Genomic DNA, 21,193 nt, shown 5'->3' on the forward strand with positions numbered 1-21,193 from the left:
TAAAATAAAATAACAGGCAATCCGAGGGTTAACGCCCAAGAAAAACAGAAAGTTCCGCAGGACCAGCCTAACGGAAACCCTGTTCTTCCAACAAAACTGGGAAGGATCTCGATAACAAGACTTAAAGGAGATTACTTCATCCCCCCATGTCTAATGAGGTGAGCCATTCAAAGGAGGAGACTGATGAATCCCATAACCGAGAAGGATAGGATCCCCAAACAGCTCAAAAACGTGTCTGAGTAAAACACAAAGGCGAGCCAGCCTGTAACAAAAGGCACAACACTCAGGAACAGTTACACCCACAGGGAACTGCACATGCCCTCCAGTGGCCGAGAGACCTGGGGCAGTCGGGCACGAGCATAATCGCAAATAAACATCTGGACTTTGTAGACGCGCAAGTGCCAAAAGTATATAAAAAAAAAGTATGCCACAACCTCCGGGGGGAACAATCCACCTAACCTGGGTTATCCGCATGTGTAGTAGTAGTAGGGAGCGGTAGGGAACTCTCCTCCCAGAGGACAGGGCCCCCCCCCCGAGGCGGATGGCTCAGCAGTCCCTTGAACCCCAGAGCCCGAGGAACAAGGCGCTCTAGGACAGCCTAAAGAACATACCTGACTGACCTGAGTCAATAGGGCCAATTCGCATTCGTCACAGGACGAAGAATCTGAATCAGAAATTTGAGCAATCTCAACATCAGCATCCTCCTGGATAAAGGATACCAGCATCATAACTGGATAAAGGATACCAAAAAATGGACTATAAAAAAAAAAAAATTAACTGGCGTCTGACACCCACAATGGCTGGGGCACTCACCACCTCCTATGAACCAGACACCAGCGGACTAGAATTCCCCGTCGCCACACAGTCAGGAATGCGGAAATGGTAGACCAGAACACACACACGCCCGGTCACAAGGTGCCCAAAAAAAGCATGCCCAACCGTAAGGTCGCATCACTTCGAAAGGCCGTTATGTTCCAAAAAACCACGAGCCCAGTTAACACTACACATAAGCAGATTGAATCACATAACAAACATGATTAAAAAAAAACCCTGTTCAATAATCCCCCTCAGGAGATATTAACCCTTGATTCCAAGATACTAAAGGAGTCCCACTGAGACCCTGTATTTTTCATACGAGTTCGCAGGAACAAATGAGTTACAGTACAATCATGAAGAAGTAAAATGAAACAATCTTACCGGAATCTACGCCGTGGAACAGGAACACGGCCCTTCAAGTGTGACGGATAGTAGCCTCGCCTCCACCATGGACTTGAGATAAGGAAGCAGGCAGCGAAGCGAAGTTCAACAACGCCGATTGCTTATAGACTTGTTAAAATGAGTCCGGATGGTTTCGCAGAAAGATTTTTCAAGCATCTCCAGACTCTAACTTTCATCCAGGCCCTCACTGAGAGACTGACAGGATTACTTAAAACTCCCGTCCCATGTCGAAGAGTACTACCCTCCATAAAATACGAAAACAAACTTCTGACACTTCTCTGCTAACCTGCTGGGACGAAAGGCAAAGAATGGATGGGGGGATGAGGGAAGTGGGGGAGGAGTACTGAGGCCATTGGCTGGGGTGTCTTTGCCTCCTCCTAGTGGCCAGGTTCTTATTTCCAAAAGTAATGAATGCAGCAGTGGACTCTTTCCATTTATGAAGAAAATATCAAATAAATCTGTATGCAATTCTCAATAAACAGAAGCAGAGGTTAAAAGGACAGTCTAGTCCAAAATTGTTATTGTTAAAAAAGATAAAAAAATCCCTTTATTACCCATTCCCTAGTTCTGCATAACCAACACTGTTCTATTAATATACTTTTTACCTCTATGATTACCTTGTATGCAAGTCTCTGCAGTCTCTCAGGGCTGTTTATGACTTGCAATTTAGCCAATCAGTGCGGTCTCATTTGTAACGCCACAGGAGTGAGCACAGTGTTATCTATCTGGTAAACATTAACTAGCTCTATCTTGCTGTGAAAAAAAGCTTATAAAATGGACTGAGATAAAGGCGGCCAGCAGGGGCTTAAAAACAGGCTGAGATTTAGAGTTTTAAATGTTATAAAGTGTATTAATATAACAATGTTGGTTGTGCAAAGCTGTGAAATGCGTAGTAAAGACGTTATTTATCTTTTTAAACAATAACAATTTGGGAGTAGACTGTCCCTTTAAGCCATTTTTATTTTGTTTACATTACTTTATCGCTGCAAAGTCAACACTCTGTATTTTTATCCATAATCTCTCAATTCCTCAGCATATTTTTCACAAGCTTCAAGGGGAAAAAAAATTGGTTACATCCAGAGAACAAGTTAGGATCTCACCTGAACAACAAATAAAAACAGAAGATCAGACAGTGAAAATAAACTGTAAAGTAATTTCTTATGACTGATATAAAAATTAAAAACAGAACTCCATGATGATTTACAGTTCGACAAAATATTCCTCTAAAATAAAAATCCCCCATTATACAAAGATTTGTGCAATTACCTGGAGATGTTCTTCAATGTCCTTCCTGTCATAGGTGATGCCGCTGGGAGTTATACAGGGTTCTCTCATGAGCTCAAAACTGATTTTCCCGCACAAATAATCAGGGATGTCCCTTTTCTACAAGAATGAGAAAGAACATTGTGTCAGGAGTTTAGGTTTTTATACACTCACACCAGAAATAACTGAATCTTTAGAATATTTGCATAGGACAAGAAAGGTAATAAAAATGTATGTTACGTAGAGTTAAGCTGGAGTAACGCAGTATAGGCATTATTTAGCCGCAAATCAGTTGCTGTTAGGAACTGAAATCAACAAAAACTGAACTAACGGGGGCGGAGCCGGCCATCGAGAATGGCTGCACTCTGAGTGAGCTCTTAAGGATGCCCCAGATATAACGCTAAAAACAGCATGAAAAGCACAGACAAACCAAATCATAGATGCTCTCACCTAGAGACTAGTCCTCGCCCACTAAGCTACTTTAAAACTTTTCAAAAGTTTACGACCGCACTTCCGGTCTGTGACCAGCCACGGATATCTACTACAGCCCCCGGCTTCGTTTGGGCCTACCACGGACCTGCCGGAAACTAGGAAAAAAAGCTGGCAATGGCTTAATCATGAAGCCCTGGGATGCCACGGTCCCCCAGGAAGCCTGAGACTGTTTATTTGACCGGATTATCAGATATCCTTCCAATTTACCTCATTCTCCATCTAGGCCTATTTCGGCCTACATCTGATCCGTTTTCAATCTGAGGCATCAAAGGTAATCACCACCTATGCCAAGCAGCACTATGCTGAAGAGGAGATTTAACTAACTCAGCCAAATCTGGAGATTCACTTACATTAAACCCATATCATAGCACACTGTATCCTCCACTCAGTTGAGGCCTATCTAAGCCTGCCACATCCACGAGGACTTGCTGGGGCTATCCACTGCAACGACTAAGGTACTATTCTTACTTTTTTTTTTAACCACAAAATCCACAGTATGCAGCCCATACATATGTCTCTCATCTGAGAGCTATGCACAGAGACTATATGCCTTAACATGTGGTAATTCATCTCCTCTTGTGCCTGTCTATCACATCTATCCTGACTATGAACCACTTAAACTGGTAGCACCATCACTTAACTCTCAGGATAGATCCAGCAATAAACACTGCTTTATCAGCTGCTTTCCTTGCTTAAAAATACCTGGCGGCACACTGATACAAGAGAGCTTCAAATATACAGGCGAAGCAGCTTTCTACTGCACAGAAATGTCACTGAGGAAACAGGCAAAGCAAGATAAAGCGCCTAAGACTCATCATAGCTTCCATGAATAAATTCTTTAAACCACTTGAGAATTCTGACTTGCAACCAGAGTCCATGGAACCTGCAGAAGAATTACCACAGCTCCAGCACACAATGGAGGTCAGGGCCCCTGAATCCGTGCAAATCTAACAAGCCTTACTTGAAACTCTACCATTTAAACAAGACTTTACTAATTTAATCTTGCAGGTAAAATCAAGAAAGAAATTTCAGAACTTCGCAAAGAGATGCATTAGTTTGGGGACAGGGTTGAATATCTGGAGGAGGAATTTGAACAATCGCAACAATCTGATATAGCAGACCTCATGCAGAACGTACAAGAAGAATACAGTGATCGCTTAACTCCAGGACAAGCTGGAAGATATTGAAAATAGAAGCAGACGGCAAAACATTAGAATAAGAGGTATTCCTTAGACCATCACCGCAGAGAACCTTCTTGCCTACCTACAAGATCTGTTCAAAGCCCTTAAAGGCTCATCTTACTCAACTCCACTTGCTCTGGATAGATACCAGAGAGCCCTGAGACCTAGGCCTAAGGAGGGCCTGCCACCAAGGGATGTAATAATAAAATTCCAAGACTACCAGTAAAAGGAAGTTATTATGAAGCTGGCTAGGACATCTTCACCGCTGCGCTTCCAAGGATCTGCACTCTCGATTTACGCTGACCTCTCGGTTAGAACCCTGCAAAGAAGGAGGGAATTTGCCCCGCTCACTACCCTGTTAAGAAATCACAACATCTCATACAGATGGGGCTTCCCTTGCCACATACAAGTGACATGGGAAGGTCAGAGGAAAACATGTATGGACCCAGGAGATAGCGAGGTCTTCTGCAAAGACATGAATCTTGTACCTCCAGCCAGCAACCAGCTACCTTCAACTACCACCAAACAGTTGAACAATCTTCCTTCCACAACTACTAAACCTCAGAGAGCGACCTGGCCAACAGCAGTATCCAAGAGACAGAAAAAGAACGCAATCTCAACGACAGAAAATGGGCAAGACCAATCCACTGTTTTTGTGATGTTTGTCTCTTACCTGACTCTAAGGAGATCTCACTTTTAATCTCATAGCACTACAAGTATTATGTTTAATAATTTTGTTGTATTATATCTTTCTTAGATAAGTAGCCTATGTGCCTTCACTGACTCACAATCTACCAAAATCTGGGGCTCCAGCAGCCCCCTGTAAGAACTTAAAGCTAACAATATGTGCCGTAACAATAGGTTACGAATCTCTTACTTTCTAACCCCCCTTGCCATTACAAGCAGGGAATTCCTGTTAGCTTACCATTGTTTACAAAAAGTTTTGTTTGAAAATGTTTTGTTCATTATTATTTTGTTTGTTGTTACATTGTTATTCTATGTACTGTTTTTTATTGAATCGTCTGAAATGCGTCACTCCTTATCTTGACAACTCACCAGAGAACTCACTAACTTACTGTATAAAACATTAACACAATGACTCAAACGAAAACAGACCAGTCATTTACTACACTCACTATTAACGCCAAAGGCCTAAACTCTCCCTTTAAAAAGGTCTAAAGCGTTTCATGACCTAAATCATAAAAATAGCAGAATCTTGTTTTTACAAGAAACCCATTTCAAGCAAAGCAGTGAACCTAGATATTTCTCATCTCACTACCCAAATCACTTCCATAGTAGTAATCCTAAAAAAAAAAAGTTAACAGAGTAAGCATACTTTTCCACAAATTAGTTCTATTTGAACTCCTACATAAAGGCCAAGATGGGGAGGGCAGATGATTATACATTCTTCTCTAACCCAAACAAATCTTACTCCAGAATCGATTATATTATGGCAGATAATTTATCTTTACTAAACCTGCGCTACTCCCGCATTGTCCCTATTAGCTGGTCAGATCATTCAGCTGTTAGCAGTTGCTTTTTTGACCCTCAATCCCTATACATCCCTTTCAATGGAGGCTCGATGAAACACTGTTGTCGAACCCCCTAGTATAACTGGATATAGAAAAGGCACTCCAGGAATACTTCACCATTAACTCCCCTGCTGCCACCTCACCAATTATTACACGGGAAGCCCATAAATGTATTATTAGAGAGGCATATTAATGAAACGCAAAGCCATTAAAAATAAACAAACAAGACAGAAATAATAAAAATTAGACTACTCCCACAAGAGACACCCGATGGACTTAGAAATTAAAAAAAAAAACTAAATTTGGCCAAACAACTTAATGACCTCCATTCCTTCTACGCCAAAAATATTTTATACAAGGGAACAAGCCAGGTAGGCTATTGGCTAGAGCACTTAAGAGTAAACAATTCTTGTCATATATTCACTCACTAATAACTAGCAATGCCACAAAGACTACTAACTCCAAAAAAATAGCCAATAAGTTTCATAATTATTACACTAAACTATATAACCTATTCCCCTCTCGATCTCCAGAGGATAAAAAACAGATATGCAACAAATATCTGGAACAACTTCAACTTCCCCAAACCCACCCTGAACACCTATAACTCCTAAGCCAACCCATTACCCATCAGGAACTAGATGATGCTATTAAGTCTCTTAAACAAGGGAAAAGCCCTGGACCGGACGGCTTCAGTAACTTCTATTACAAAACATTCAAACAAACTCTCTCACCCCATCATTTAAATCTCTTTAACTTCATAGGTCCAGAGCAACCATTCCCACCAAGTATGCTAGAAGCACTTATCACAGTCCTGCCCAAACCGGGTAAACCGACAGACTCCCCATCCAACTTTAGACCCATCTCCTTACTAAATGTGGACCTCAAAATTTATTCCAAGATCCTAGCCAATCGACAACCTATTACTCCCCTACTTAATCCACAGTGACCAAACAGGGTTTGTACTGCAAAGAGAAGCCAAGGACAATACAGTAAAAGCATTACATTACTCCATTTTTCTCACCGACAGAAAACCCAGCCTATTTTTATTTCCACAGACGCCGAGAAGGCGTTTGACCGTTTAGATTGGACGTTTCTGACATGCACCCTTCACAAATTTGGTCTACCCAAAGAAACAGAATTTATGTTTACCTGATAAATTTCTTTCTCCAACGGTGTGTCCGGTCCACGGCGTCATCCTTACTTGTGGGATATTCTCCTCCCCAACAGGAAATGGCAAAGAGCCCAGCAAAGCTGGTCACATGATCCCTCCTAGGCTCCGCCTACCCCAGTCATTCGACCGACGTTAAGGAGGAATATTTGCATAGGAGAAACCATATGGTACCGTGGTGACTGTAGTTAAAGAAAATAAAAAATCAGACCTGATTAAAAAAACCAGGGCGGGCCGTGGACCGGACACACCGTTGGAGAAAGAAATTTATCAGGTAAACATAAATTCTGTTTTCTCCAACATAGGTGTGTCCGGTCCACGGCGTCATCCTTACTTGTGGGAACCAATACCAAAGCTTTAGGACACGGATGAAGGGAGGGAGCAAATCAGGTCACCTAAATGGAAGGCACCACGGCTTGCAAAACCTTTCTCCCAAAAATAGCCTCAGAAGAAGCAAAAGTATCAAACTTGTAAAATTTGGTAAAAGTGTGCAGTGAAGACCAAGTCGCTGCCCTACATATCTGATCAACAGAAGCCTCGTTCTTGAAGGCCCATGTGGAAGCCACAGCCCTAGTGGAATGAGCTGTGATTCTTTCGGGAGGCTGCCGTCCGGCAGTCTCGTAAGCCAATCTGATGATGCTTTTAATCCAAAAAGAGAGAGAGGTAGAAGTTGCTTTTTGACCTCTCCTTTTACCTGAATAAACAACAAACAAGGAAGATGTTTGTCTAAAATCCTTTGTAGCATCTAAATAGAATTTTAGAGCGCGAACAACATCCAAATTGTGCAACAAACGTTCCTTCTTTGAAACTGGTTTTGGACACAGAGAAGGTACGATAATCTCCTGGTTAATGTTTTTGTTAGAAACAACTTTTGGAAGAAAACCAGGTTTAGTACGTAAAACCACCTTATCTGCATGGAACACCAGATAAGGAGGAGAACACTGCAGAGCAGATAATTCTGAGACTCTTCTAGCAGAAGAAATCGCAACTAAAAACAAAACTTTCCAAGATAATAACTTAATATCAACGGAATGTAAGGGTTCAAACGGAACCCCCTGAAGAACTGAAAGAACTAAATTGAGACTCCAAGGAGGAGTCAAAGGTTTGTAAACAGGCTTGATTCTAACCAGAGCCTGAACAAAGGCTTGAACATCTGGCACAGCTGCCAGCTTTTTGTGAAGTAATACCGACAAGGCAGAAATCTGTCCCTTCAGGGAACTTGCAGATAATCCTTTTTCCAATCCTTCTTGAAGGAAGGATAGAATCCTAGGAATCTTAACCTTGTCCCAAGGGAATCCTTTAGATTCACACCAACAGATATATTTTTTCCAAATTTTGTGGTAAATCTTTCTAGTCACAGGCTTTCTGGCCTGAACAAGAGTATCGATCACAGAATCTGAGAATCCTCGCTTCGATAAAATCAAGCGTTCAATCTCCAAGCAGTCAGCTGGAGTGAAACCAGATTCGGATGTTCGAACGGACCCTGAACAAGAAGGTCTCGTCTCAAAGGTAGCTTCCAAGGTGGAGCCGATGACATATTCACCAGATCTGCATACCAAGTCCTGCGTGGCCACGCAGGAGCTATCAAGATCACCGACGCCCTCTCCTGCTTGATCCTGGCTATCAGCCTGGGGATGAGAGGAAATGGCGGGAACACATAAGCTAGTTTGAAGGTCCAAGGTGCTACTAGTGCATCCACTAGAGCCGCCTTGGGATCCCTGGATCTGGCCCCGTAGCAAGGAACTTTGAAGTTCTGACGAGAGGCCATCAGATCCATGTCTGGAATGCCCCACAGGTGAGTGACTTGGGCAAAGATTTCCGGATGGAGTTCCCACTCCCCCGGATGCAATGTCTGACGACTCAGAAAATCCGCTTCCCAATTTTCCACTCCTGGGATGTGGATAGCAGACAGGTGGCAGGAGTGAGACTCCGCCCAAAGAATAATTTTGGTTACTTCTTCCATCGCTAGGGAACTCCTTGTTCCCCCCTGATGGTTGATGTACGCAACAGTCGTCATGTTGTCTGATTGAAACCGTATGAACCTGGTCCTCGCCAGCTGGGGCCAGGCCTGGAGCGCATTGAATATCGCTCTCAGTTCCAGAATATTTATCGGTAGAAGAGATTCTTCCCGAGACCAAAGACCCTGAGCTTTCAGGGATCCCCAGACCGCGCCCCAGCCTATCAGACTGGCGTCGGTCGTGACAATGACCCACTCTGGTCTGTGGAACATCATCCCTTGAGACAGATTGTCCAGGGACAGCCACCAACGGAGTGAGTCTCTGGTCCTCTGATTTACTTGTATCTTCGGAGACAAGTCTGTATAGTCCCCATTCCACTGACTGAGCATGCACAGTTGTAATGGTCTTAGATGAATGCGCGCAAAAGGAACTATGTCCATCGCCGCCACCATCAACCCGATCACTTCCATGCACTGAGCTATGGAAGGAAGAGGAACGGAATGAAGTATCCGACAAGAGTCCAGAAGCTTTGTTTTTCTGGCCTCTGTTAGAAAGATCCTCATTTCTAAGGAGTCTATAATTGTTCCCAAGAAGGGAACCCTTGTTGACGGGAATAGAGAACTCTTTTCCACGTTCACTTTCCAGCCGTGAGATCTGAGAAAGGCCAGGACAATGTCCGTGTGAGCCTTTGCTTGAGGAAGGGACGACGCTTGAATCAGAATGTCGTCCAGGTAAGGTACTACTGCAATGCCCCTTGGTCTTAGCACCGCTAGAAGGGACCCTAGTACCTTTGTGAAAATCCTTGGAGCAGTGGCTAATCCGAAAGGAAGCGCCACGAACTGGTAATGTTTGTCCAGGAATGCAAACCTTAGGAACCGATGATGTTCCTTGTGGATAGGAATATGTAGATACGCATCCTTTAAATCCACCGTGGTCATAAATTGACCTTCCTGGATGGAAGGAAGGATAGTTCGAATGGTTTCCATCTTGAACGATGGAACCTTGAGAAATTTGTTTAAGATCTTGAGATCTAGGATTGGTCTGAACGTTCCCTCTTTTTTGGGAACTATGAACAGATTGGAGTAGAACCCCATCCCTTGTTCTCTTAATGGAACAGGATGAATCACTCCCATTTTTAACAGGTCTTCTACACAATGTAAGAACGCCTGTCTTTTTATGTGGTCTGAAGACAACTGCGACTTGTGGAACCTCCCCCTTGGGGGAAGTCCCTTGAATTCCAGAAGATAACCCTGGGAGACTATTTCTAGCGCCCAAGGATCCAGAACATCTCTTGCCCAAGCCTGAGCGAAGAGAGAGAGTCTGCCCCCCACCAGATCCGGTCCCGGATCGGGGGCCAATATTTCATGCTGTCTTGGTAGCAGTGGCAGGTTTCTTGGCCTGCTTTCCCTTGTTCCAGCCTTGCATTGGTCTCCAAGCTGGCTTGGCCTGAGAAGTATTACCCTCTTGCTTAGAGGACGTAGCACCTTGGGCTGGTCCGTTTTTACGAAAGGGACGAAAATTAGGTCTATTTTTTGCCTTGAAGGGCCGATCCTGAGGAAGGGCGTGGCCCTTACCCCCAGTGATATCAGAGATAATCTCTTTCAAGTCAGGACCAAACAGCGTTTTCCCCTTGAAAGGAATGTTTAGTAGCTTGTTCTTGGAAGACGCATCAGCCGACCAAGATTTCAACCAAAGCGCTCTGCGCGCCACAATAGCAAACCCAGAGTTCTTAGCCGCTAACTTAGCCAATTGCAAAGAGGCGTCTAGAGTGAAAGAATTAGCCAATTTGAGAGCATTGATTCTGTCCATAATCTCCTCATAAGGAGGAGAGTCACTATCGAGCACCTTAAGCAGTTCATCAAACCAGAAATATGCGGCTGTAGTGACAGGGACAATGCATGAAATGGGTTGTAGAAGGTAACCCTGCTGAACAAACATCTTTTTAAGCAAACCTTCTAATTTTTTATCCATAGGATCTTTGAAAGCACAACTATCCTCTATGGGAATAGTGGTGCGTTTGTTTAAAGTAGAAACCGCTCCCTCGACCTTGGGGACTGACTGCCATAAGTCCTTTCTGGGGTCGACCATAGGAAACAAATTTTTTAAATATGGGGGGAGGGACGAAAGGAATACCGGGCCTTTCCCATTCTTTATTAACAATGTCCGCCACCCGCTTAGGTATAGGAAAAGCTTCTGGGAGCCCCGGCACCTCTAGGAACTTGACCATTTTACATAGTTTCTCTGGGATGACTAAATTTTCACAATCATCCAGAGTGGATAATACCTCCTTAAGCAAAATGCGGAGATGTTCCAATTTAAATTTAAATGTAATCACATCAGATTCAGCCTGCTGAGAAATGTTCCCTAAATCAGTAATTTCTCCCTCAGACAAAACCTCCCTGGCCCCCTCAGATTGGGTTAGGGGCCCTTCAGAGATATTAATATCAGCGTCGTCATGCTCTTCAGTAACTAAAACAGAGCAGCCACGCTTACGCTGACAAGGGTTCATTTTGGCTAAAATGTTTTTGACAGAATTATCCATTACAGCCGTTAATTGTTGCATAGTAAGGAGTATTGGCGCGCTAGATGTACTAGGGGCCTCCTGAGTGGGCAAGACTCGTGTAGACGAAGGAGGGAATGATGCAGTACCATGCTTACTCCCCTCACTTGAGGAATCATCTTGGGCATCATTGTCATTATCACATAAATCACATTTATTTAAATGAATAGGAATTCTGGCTTCCCCACATTCAGAACACAGTCTATCTGGTAGTTCAGACATGTTAAACAGGCATAAACTTGATCATAAAGTACAAAAAACGTTTTAAAATAAAACCGTTACTGTCACTTTAAATTTTAAACTGAACACACTTTATTACTGCAATTGCGAAAAAACATGAAGGAATTGTTCAAAATTCACCAAATTTTCACCACAGCGTCTTAAAGCCTTGAAAATATTGCACACCAATTTTGGAAGCTTTAACCCTTAAAATAACGGAACCGGAGCCGTTTTAAGCTTTAAACCCCTTTACAGTCCCTGGTATCTGCTTTGCTGAGACCCAACCAAACCCAAAGGGGAATACGATACCAAATGACGCCTTCAGAAGTCTTTTATAAGTATCAGAGCTCCTCTCACATGCGACTGCATGCCATGCCTCTCAAAAACAAGTGCGCAACACCGGCGCGAAAATGAGACTCTGCCTATGCTTTGGGAAAGCCCCTAAAGAATAAGGTGTCTAAAACAGTGCCTGCCGATATTATTAAATCAAAATACCCAGAATAAATGATTCCTCAAGGCTAAATAAGTGTTAATATCAATCGATTTAGCCCAAAAAAAGTCTACAGTTTAAATAAGCCCTTGTGAAGCCCTTATTTACAATCTTAATAAACATGGCTTACCGGATCCCATAGGGAAAATGACAGCTTCCAGCATTACATCGTCTTGTTAGAATGTGTCATACCTCAAGCAGCAAGAGACTGCAAACTGTTCCCCCAACTGAAGTTAATTGCTCTCAACAGTCCTGTGTGGAACAGCCATGGATTTTAGTTACGGTTGCTAAAATCATTTTCCTCATACAAACAGAATTCTTCATCTCTTTTCTGTTTCTGAGTAAATAGTACGTACCAGCACTATTTGAAAATAACAAACTCTTGATTGAATAATGAAAAACTACAGTTAAACACTAAAAAACTCTAAGCCATCTCCGTGGAGATGTTGCCTGTACAACGGCAAAGAGAATGACTGGGGTAGGCGGAGCCTAGGAGGGATCATGTGACCAGCTTTGCTGGGCTCTTTGCCATTTCCTGTTGGGGAGGAGAATATCCCACAAGTAAGGATGACGCCGTGGACCGGACACACCTATGTTGGAGAAATTAATATCCAAAATCACCGCCTTATATACTATCCCCTCGGCTAAAATTAAGGTGAATGGCATACTGTCTGATTCTTTCCCAATTCGAAACGGGACCCGTCAGGGATGCCCTCTTTCACCCTTACTATTTGTTCTCTCTATGGAGGTCCTTGCCACCATCCTACGCACATCAAATCCAGTATAAGGCATTAAAATCAAAACCTCAGAATATAAATTGGCTCTGTTCGCCGACGATCTCCTCATGATGCTTACAAACCCTGTGAGCTCCCTTGCAGCCGTCCACTCAATTCTTAGAGAGTATGGCACTGTATCCAATTTCTCCATCAACTTTGAGAAATCCGATATCCTCCCGGTGAACATCACACCGACAGATCTAACATCCCTCCAACTTATAGCCCCATTCACGTTAAGAACCCCTTCCCTAAAATACCTAGGCATACATCTATTTCAAATCCAAGCGGAGCTAATCAAATTGAACTATGACACCCTAATTCGAACATATTTTCAACACTACGAATTGGTCTCCAAAATCTAAATCCTGGCTGGGTAGAATCAGGGCAGCCAAATTGACACTACTTCAAAAAATCCTATATATTCCTCTCCCAAAATGTATTATCCCAAAACTTAAATCAATTATTAATGCCTATATTTGGAAAACCAAGCCATCTAGGAATGCCAAATCAACCCTTTACAGAAATCCTACCCAGGTGGGATAGGGGTCCCTAATATATGTGAATATAGAAATGCCATATTCCTTTCAAGAATTATAGACTTTTGAAGAACAGCATCACAAACAATGGGTTAAACTTGAGCATGAACTTTCAGAATGCACTTAGTTGGGGGCCTGCTGCTGGTCTGATAAAAGCCAATCCAAGGTTAAGAACCCCAATAACCCAATCATTTTAGAGACATAACACCTGGCTAGAATTAGTTAAAACACACCCCAACCTGTGTCCACAATACCTTCCCCACTAACACCCACATTACAGAATGATAGTTTCCCACCAGGACTTGCATTCACCCCCACGGGCACGAGGGACATTCACTTCTTACTACCTGCCTATACCTTGGTAGAAGATGGCAGCTTGCTACCTAGACAGACTGTCAAACTACTGGGCAATGGTTTTTTTAATACATGGTTTTGTAACCTCCAACTTAGCCACTTCTTTCAAACGGCACACAAGCAAAACCTGACTAGACAACGCACACAGTTCAAAATTTTGTGTAGTTCATCTTCACCTAATCTTTACACAATATCACGTACCTATAAACTGCTGACCACACCAAACGAAACTGATTTGCCAACCTTCACCAGGGCTTGGGACAGAGATTTACTGTTTCTAATCCCAAACGCAGAATGACACTTCATTTTCACAGCCATCAAAAAATCAGCACACTCGGCTAAACTCATAGAAACCAACACCAAATTGCTAACCAGGTGGTATCTCACACCACAGAGACTCAAACACCTCTTCCCTGGCTCCTCCAATCGCTGTTGGAGACAATGTCAGTGGGAAGGCACCCTGGTTCCATATCTGGTGGGCTTGTCCCAAAATCCAAGCGTTTTGGACATCTATTATACCACATATACAGAATACCATTGGTACCCCGTTACCCCATGATCCAATCATATACTTGTTCCACAAGTATCCCAAACTCAACTCCAAATTGCATTTTAAACTGCTACAAATAATGTTTAATAGTGCACATGAATTAATCCCGAGATTGTGGAAGAAAGAGCCAGTCCCCACCCTACCTATGTGGATTCAAGAAACACAGCTCAACCTCAAACTATAAAGATATAATCTCTTATTGAACAAGTTAGATACCCATGCAGAAATAATGTTCCTCTGGGACTCCAGACCCACTTCAGGGTCTTAACATACCCCCTCCCCACACACCATCTTATCATATGCAAGACGACTCATACTTTCTACCCATTGTGACAAGCCTCACTTGTCTCTTTAGACCGCCACACCCTAGACTCTGACGCTAGCAACAGACGGCATTATACAAAGACACTAGACATATTGTTTAGCTAAAGCTATATGTATACATACAAATCCTGACTAAAAATAAAATAGTAAAATATGGAAATTATAATTGTTCATTGTTTATTGTTATTAGTTTGATTTGTTATAAAAGGAAAAAAAAATCTGGAAATTGATGGCCCACAACGTTGGGAACTTATTTATTTGAAAGTGGAGCCCTAAAAACAGCATTCCCTCGAACTTTCATATGGACTCACTCTTGAATGCTGCAAATGGTCTTCATCTCCCTAATGAGAATAATAATTATGTTACCAATTCTGTTATTGTTTATTCAATTTTTGACTTATGTATGTTATAAGAAGATATAAACAATTTTTTCTTTTTAAAAAAAAAAAACTGAACTAACAGACTGACAATGATTCTTCGGTTTTAACTTCACATAAAAAAAACATAACCCCAACTATATGTAAAAAAATAATAAAAATATTATCATTAATAATATTAATAACAATAACCATCAAGGAGTAGTCTCTATTAGCCCAATTGTGCTTTTCACAGAGGAGAATGTTCCTGAGGTATATCAGTCTTATCCAGCCTAAAAAGGACAGTCCAGCACCAAAATCCTAGGCAATCTCCCTCTGAACAAGGCACATGGCAACTGCAAACCATTATTTCTGCTTCCTTTGGGCAGTGTTAGTGAGGTTGAAGCCATATCCCTCTAGGCATATGGGGAGGGAGTCTCTTTTGTCAAACTATATATAAAAAAAAACTAAAATGTTTGATTCCCAATGTTTTCCCAGTTGGCAGACCAACTAGAGTGTCACTTTGTAGGCCATGTGTGATGTGCTCCTTGCTCATCTTTTCCAAGTAATTCATAAAATCCGGTCATGCTAGCATATAGCAAAAAACAAATGCCATCTAAATACCTGATTTTCCACATTTGTCCAAACCAAAGTCTTGCCTCAAGGTGGCGCTCCAATGCATTTTATCTGACTCTATACTTGAATAATAGAGCCACATATAATGTATGTGTTTGTACTTGAGAGGGATCAGTTAGTGCTTTCCTCTTGTAATATCCCTTTCAAACAGGACATGTACGGATTGGGCTGTAGCAGAAAGAAAATTGTGTGTGTGTAGGGGGATCTTGTGCAAATGTATTTCTCAATATTTGTACTTGGGCAGACCAGAACAACAACATATCTATTAAAGGGACATAAAACAGTATGAACTAACATACGTTTCTAAATATATAATGCAGCAAAAGCTTACCTGCAAAATGGTTTCTTTTTAAACCCCCATTAACCTCTTTAACTCAAGCATAGTTTAGTTTGCAGCAAGCTCCCCCCTGGGCATTTTCATATATGGAAGGTGCTATCCAGGCCATTGCTTCAGCAGAATGCACTTGTGCACGGTAGGGGGTAGAGTAAAAAAAAATGCCTGTAACCAATTCCCTATAATATACCTGTTCCGTTACTGTGTTCAGTTGCACATACGTCTGTTTTGTTATTTTTAAAGGATCTTCTCACTCAGCGAACAAAGTGCTGCATGAAAGCCGATTTAAAAACAACGCTATAGGAAATGTAACTACTTTTTTTTTTCTATTCAGGAAAGCTTCGACTAAAAATACATTGACTGTTGCTTGCTGATTGGACTCAGCCGGTGTTTATATATATATATATATATATATATATATATATAAATATATATATATATATATATATATATATATATATATATATATATATATATATATATATATATATATATATATATATATATATATATACAAAAAATGTGCTCTAATATTCTGGTGTTTGTAAAACATATGAGAGGCGCTGATATAGGCGCACATATGTGCACTCCTCCTAGGTTGCAAAATCCGATGACAGCTGTTTTGTGTCAGATTTTGCAACTCATGTAAAGTAATGATGTAACTGCGCCCATGTGCAGATCGCCTGGTCGCACATTCCGTCAGGTTGCAGAATCCAACAGAACACCGGTGTTCTGAATCCAACAGAACACTAGCAGCTTGCTATAATTTGGTAAAAGCACAGCCAGCAGTCAAACTGAAGAAAAAAAAATGTCTGCTCCTCTGAGATAGCCGCAAAATGTATAATAGTTGCATAGGGAGGGCATCATGAGCAGGCATGGAAACTATAAATATCATCATCATGCCGAGCGCAGTGATTGCATCTGCAGCAGTAGCATTTAAAGTTTCTTTGCCAACAAGCAAGTTTATCATGTTTGTTGCAATTTACGCCCCCCCCCCCCCTTCTCTTTCTTACATTGTTCAACTCGGGGAATATAGTAAATACAGGGAGGCTGCTCCTGCCCTCCACTTGCAGACAGTGGTCACAGGTAACTAAGTCTGGTCCTTAGATTGTGGTGTACACAGGACGTTATGATTAAAAGTACTGAATACATGCATTTGTGCGCAACCTAACTCAAAGCTCTCAGACAGGCATCAAACAATTACATCCCTCACTGCAAAGGAGTAATAAGAAGGAGCTACAAGAATTTTGTGGCCTAAAAAGAATCCGGCCTTACTGGGCTGAATTTTAGTAGTGGCTGTCAGCGGAATGTAGGGGACACCCATAGGTGTACTAGGTGCATGAAACTGGGGTACCAGGACTAGCGCCCAGGTTTGTCAAGCCCTGCTGTAAAGGAATATCCTAAGAGACTGTCTATAATAAGGTTTATAACAGATACAACTTTCAGTAAATGTAAACTAAAGGTTGTTGTAAACTTTAATAAATCAGATTATAATCTCTGTTTAACCTGCTTCAAACAAGTTCTTTCCCATTATGAAATGTTGAGGGCTGACATAATTAATGCAGTCTTCAGATATTAAAATCATCACAAAAAGTTCCATATGTTTTTCTCATGGACGGTAAGATCAATATCATATTAACTGTACCCAAATATATTATTTGGTGGTCGTCCAGTTACTGTTTCTGGTGAAATACAGGTGTATGAGCGATCCAGTACATTGGACCTGCATATATAGAGAGTCTGTTCTAAGTGGGTTTCCATGAGAGTGTATTGTAACCTTTCAGCAAAGAGATTACCCGATTTTCCATTTGCTGGCATATTAAAATTCAAAGCTAAATTTGTGGAAAAAATTCCTGAGAGGAATAAAGTATCACTATGAGAGTCTCTCACCTGATATCTGTCAGGGATTGAAAATAAGAAGTATGCGGTCCATATAAAAGGAGGCAAGCTTTTTGCGGCCGTAGTCACTGTCCAGAGTCTTTCGTAAGGCAGTATGTAAATTTGGAGAATGATTAGTGACGCTAGATATAAGGTGAATAGATCTGCTATTTACATGTGTCCCATGGTCTGCCGAAGTTGGGATGCGGCGATGGGATGAGAGCATTGGTCTTAGTAACCAGCTTTGAATATCTGAAGCTTTCAAGATGGTTTATATGGTATATTATGTTGTCCCTCCATCGTGGAATCATTAGAAGGGTTGATCTGTGCGCGCTAGGACGCCATTTCTTAGGGTCAAATTGGCATTTGTACTAACAGGTAGTTCTGTTTTATCCAAATGTGCATTTTGGAAAACTCCCAGCTCCAATATATAATTATATATAATTAGTGGGTGACTTCTCATATATAGTCATCAACAGTTTTTCCATTTTTAAGTATTGCATGTCCAATCGGCTTAATGAGTCTTCATCCTTCATGACTGATTTTAGACGAGCAGCTGCAAAAAATTGTACGTTTTGTAATGATACGATTGGCAAAAGAGAAAACAAAAAGAAGAGGGGTGTAACTGGTGGTTGAGAATCCAATACAACTGTAGGCCTCTACTGTCCGGTCCACCGTTCCTAGATCATTAATAGAGCACATTTCTTAGTTATCAAATTCTCACAATGTGACGTATGGATACATTCTCTTTTCTGACATGGATGCTGTTAATTGAAACTAATATCAGCAAATTATCAGTTATTCCTTAAAAGCGCAAGAAGATGCGTCCTCTCTCTAAACGCTGCTTGAATATGTCCCCCGATTGCAAAAAAATAAATGTAATCAGCATTTTTAAAATGCTAATGTGGTGTAGTCAGGATACAAGGTTCTTAGCAATCATTACCTTTATATAAGCAGCAATAAATAAATAAAACCAAAGAAAAACATAATTTATGCTTACCTGATAAATTCCTTTCTTCTGTTGTGTGATCAGTCCACGGGTCATCATTACTTCTGGGATATAACTCCTCCCCAACAGGAAATGCAAGAGGATTCACCCAGCAGAGCTGCATATAGCTCCTCCCCTCTACGTCAGTCCCAGTCATTCGACCAAGAATCAACGAGAAAGGAGTAACCAAGGGTGAAGTGGTGACTGGAGTATAATTTAAAAGATATTTACCTGCCTTAAAAAAAAAAGGGCGGGCCGTGGACTGATCACACAACAGAAGAAAGGAATTTATCAGGTAAGCATAAATTATGTTTTCTTCTGTTATGTGTGATCAGTCCACGGGTCATCATTACTTCTGGGATACCAATACCAAAGCAAAAGTACACGGATGACGGGAGGGATAGGCAGGCTCATTATACAGAAGGAACCACTGCCTGAAGAACCTTTCTCCCAAAAATAGCCTCCGAAGAAGCAAAAGTATCAAATTTGTAAAATTTGGAAAAAGTATGAAGCGAAGACCAAGTTGCAGCCTTGCAAATCTGTTCAACAGAGGCCTCATTCTTAAAGGCCCAAGTGGAAGCCACAGCTCTAGTGGAGTGAGCTGTAATTCTTTCAGGAGGCTGCTGTCCAGCAGTCTCATAGGCTAAACGTATTATGCTACGAAGCCAAAAAGAGAGAGAGGTAGCAGAAGCTTTTTGACCTCTCCTCTGTCCAGAATAAACGACAAACAGGGAAGAAGTTTGGCGAAATCTTTAGTTGCCTGCAAGTAGAACTTGAGGGCACGAACTACATCCAGATTGTGTAGAAGACGTTCCTTCTTTGAAGAAGGATTTGGACACAAGGATGGAACAACAATCTCTTGATTGATATTCCTGTTAGTGACTACCTTAGGTAAGAACCCAGGTTTAGTACGCAGAACTACCTTGTCTGAGTGAAAAATCAGATAAGGAGAATCACAATGTAAAGCTGATAACTCAGAGACTCTTCGAGCCGAGGAAATAGCCATTAAAAACAGAACTTTCCAAGATAACAATTTTATATCAATGGAATGAAGGGGTTCAAACGGAACACCCTGTAAAACGTTAAGAACTAAGTTTAAACTCCATGGCGGAGCAACAGCTTTAAACACAGGCTTGATCCTAGCTAAAGCCTGACAAAAGGCCTGGACGTCTGGATTTTCTGACAGACGCCTGTGTAACAAGATGGACAGAGCTGAAATCTGTCCCTTTAATGAACTAGCTGATAAACCCTTTTCTAAACCTTCTTGTAGAAAGGACAATATCCTAGGGATCCTAACCTTACTCCAGGAGTAACGTTTGGATTCGCACCAGTATAGGTATTTACGCCATATTTTATGGTAAATCTTTCTGGTAACAGGCTTCCTAGCCTGTATCAGGGTATCAATAACCGACTCAGAAAAACCACGTTTTGATAAAATCAAGCGTTCAATTTCCAAGCAGTCAGCTTCAGAGAAGTTAGATTTTGATGTTTGAATGGACCCTGTATCAGAAGGTCCTGTCTTAGAGGTAGAGACCAAGGCGGACAGGATGACATGTCCACTAGATCTGCATACCAAGTCCTGCGTGGCCATGCAGGCGCTATTAGAATCACTGATGCTCTCTCCTGTTTGATTTTGGCAATCAATCGAGGAAGCAGCGGGAAGGGTGGAAACACATAAGCCATCCCGAAGTTCCAAGGTGCTGTCAAAGCATCTATCAGAACCGCTCCCGGATCCCTGGATCTGGACCCGTAGTGAGGAAGTTTGGCGTTCTGGCGAGACGCCATGAGATCTATCTCTGGTTTGCCCCAACGTCGAAGTATTTGGGCAAAGACCTCCGGATGAAGTTCCCACTCCCCCGGATGAAAAGTCTGGCGACTCAAGAAATCCGCCTCCCAGTTCTCCACTCCCGGGATGTGGATTGCTGACAGGTGGCAAGAGTGAGACTCTGCCCAGCGAATTATCTTTGATACTTCCATCATTGCTAGGGAGCTTCTTGTCCCTCCCTGATGGTTGATGTAAGCTACAGTCGTGATGTTGTCCGACTGAAACCTGATGAACCCCCGAGTTGTTAATTGGGGCCAAGCCAGAAGGGCATTGAGAACTGCTCTCAATTCTAGAATGTTTATTGGAAGGAGACTCTCCTCCTGATTCCATAGTCCCTGAGCCTTCAGAGAATTCCAGACAGCGCCCCAACCTAGTAGGCTGGCGTCTGTTGTTACAATTGTCCAGTCTGGCCTGCTGAATGGCATCCCCCTGGACAGGTGTGGCCGATAAAGCCACCATAGAAGAGAATTTCTGGTCTCTTGATTCAGATTCAGAGTAGGGGACAAATCTGAGTAATCCCCATTCCACTGATTTAGCATGCACAATTGCAGC

General features: G+C 42.0%; 1 protein-coding gene across 1 annotated transcript in view; it reads right to left on the reverse strand.

Annotated features, from left to right (window-relative positions):
- The window catches only part of STUB1 (STIP1 homology and U-box containing protein 1), a 101,702-nt gene that overhangs the window by 40,037 nt on the left and 40,472 nt on the right, over nt 1-21,193 (reverse strand). The window contains exon 6 of the mRNA XM_053694727.1: nt 2,485-2,601. Within this exon, the coding sequence (XP_053550702.1) occupies nt 2,485-2,601 (117 nt within the window). The remainder of the gene's footprint in view (nt 1-2,484; nt 2,602-21,193) is intronic.

The sequence above is a fragment of the Bombina bombina genome, chromosome 11, assembly GCF_027579735.1.
Source record: "Bombina bombina isolate aBomBom1 chromosome 11, aBomBom1.pri, whole genome shotgun sequence".
In the NCBI taxonomy this organism is placed as follows: domain Eukaryota; kingdom Metazoa; phylum Chordata; class Amphibia; order Anura; family Bombinatoridae; genus Bombina; species Bombina bombina.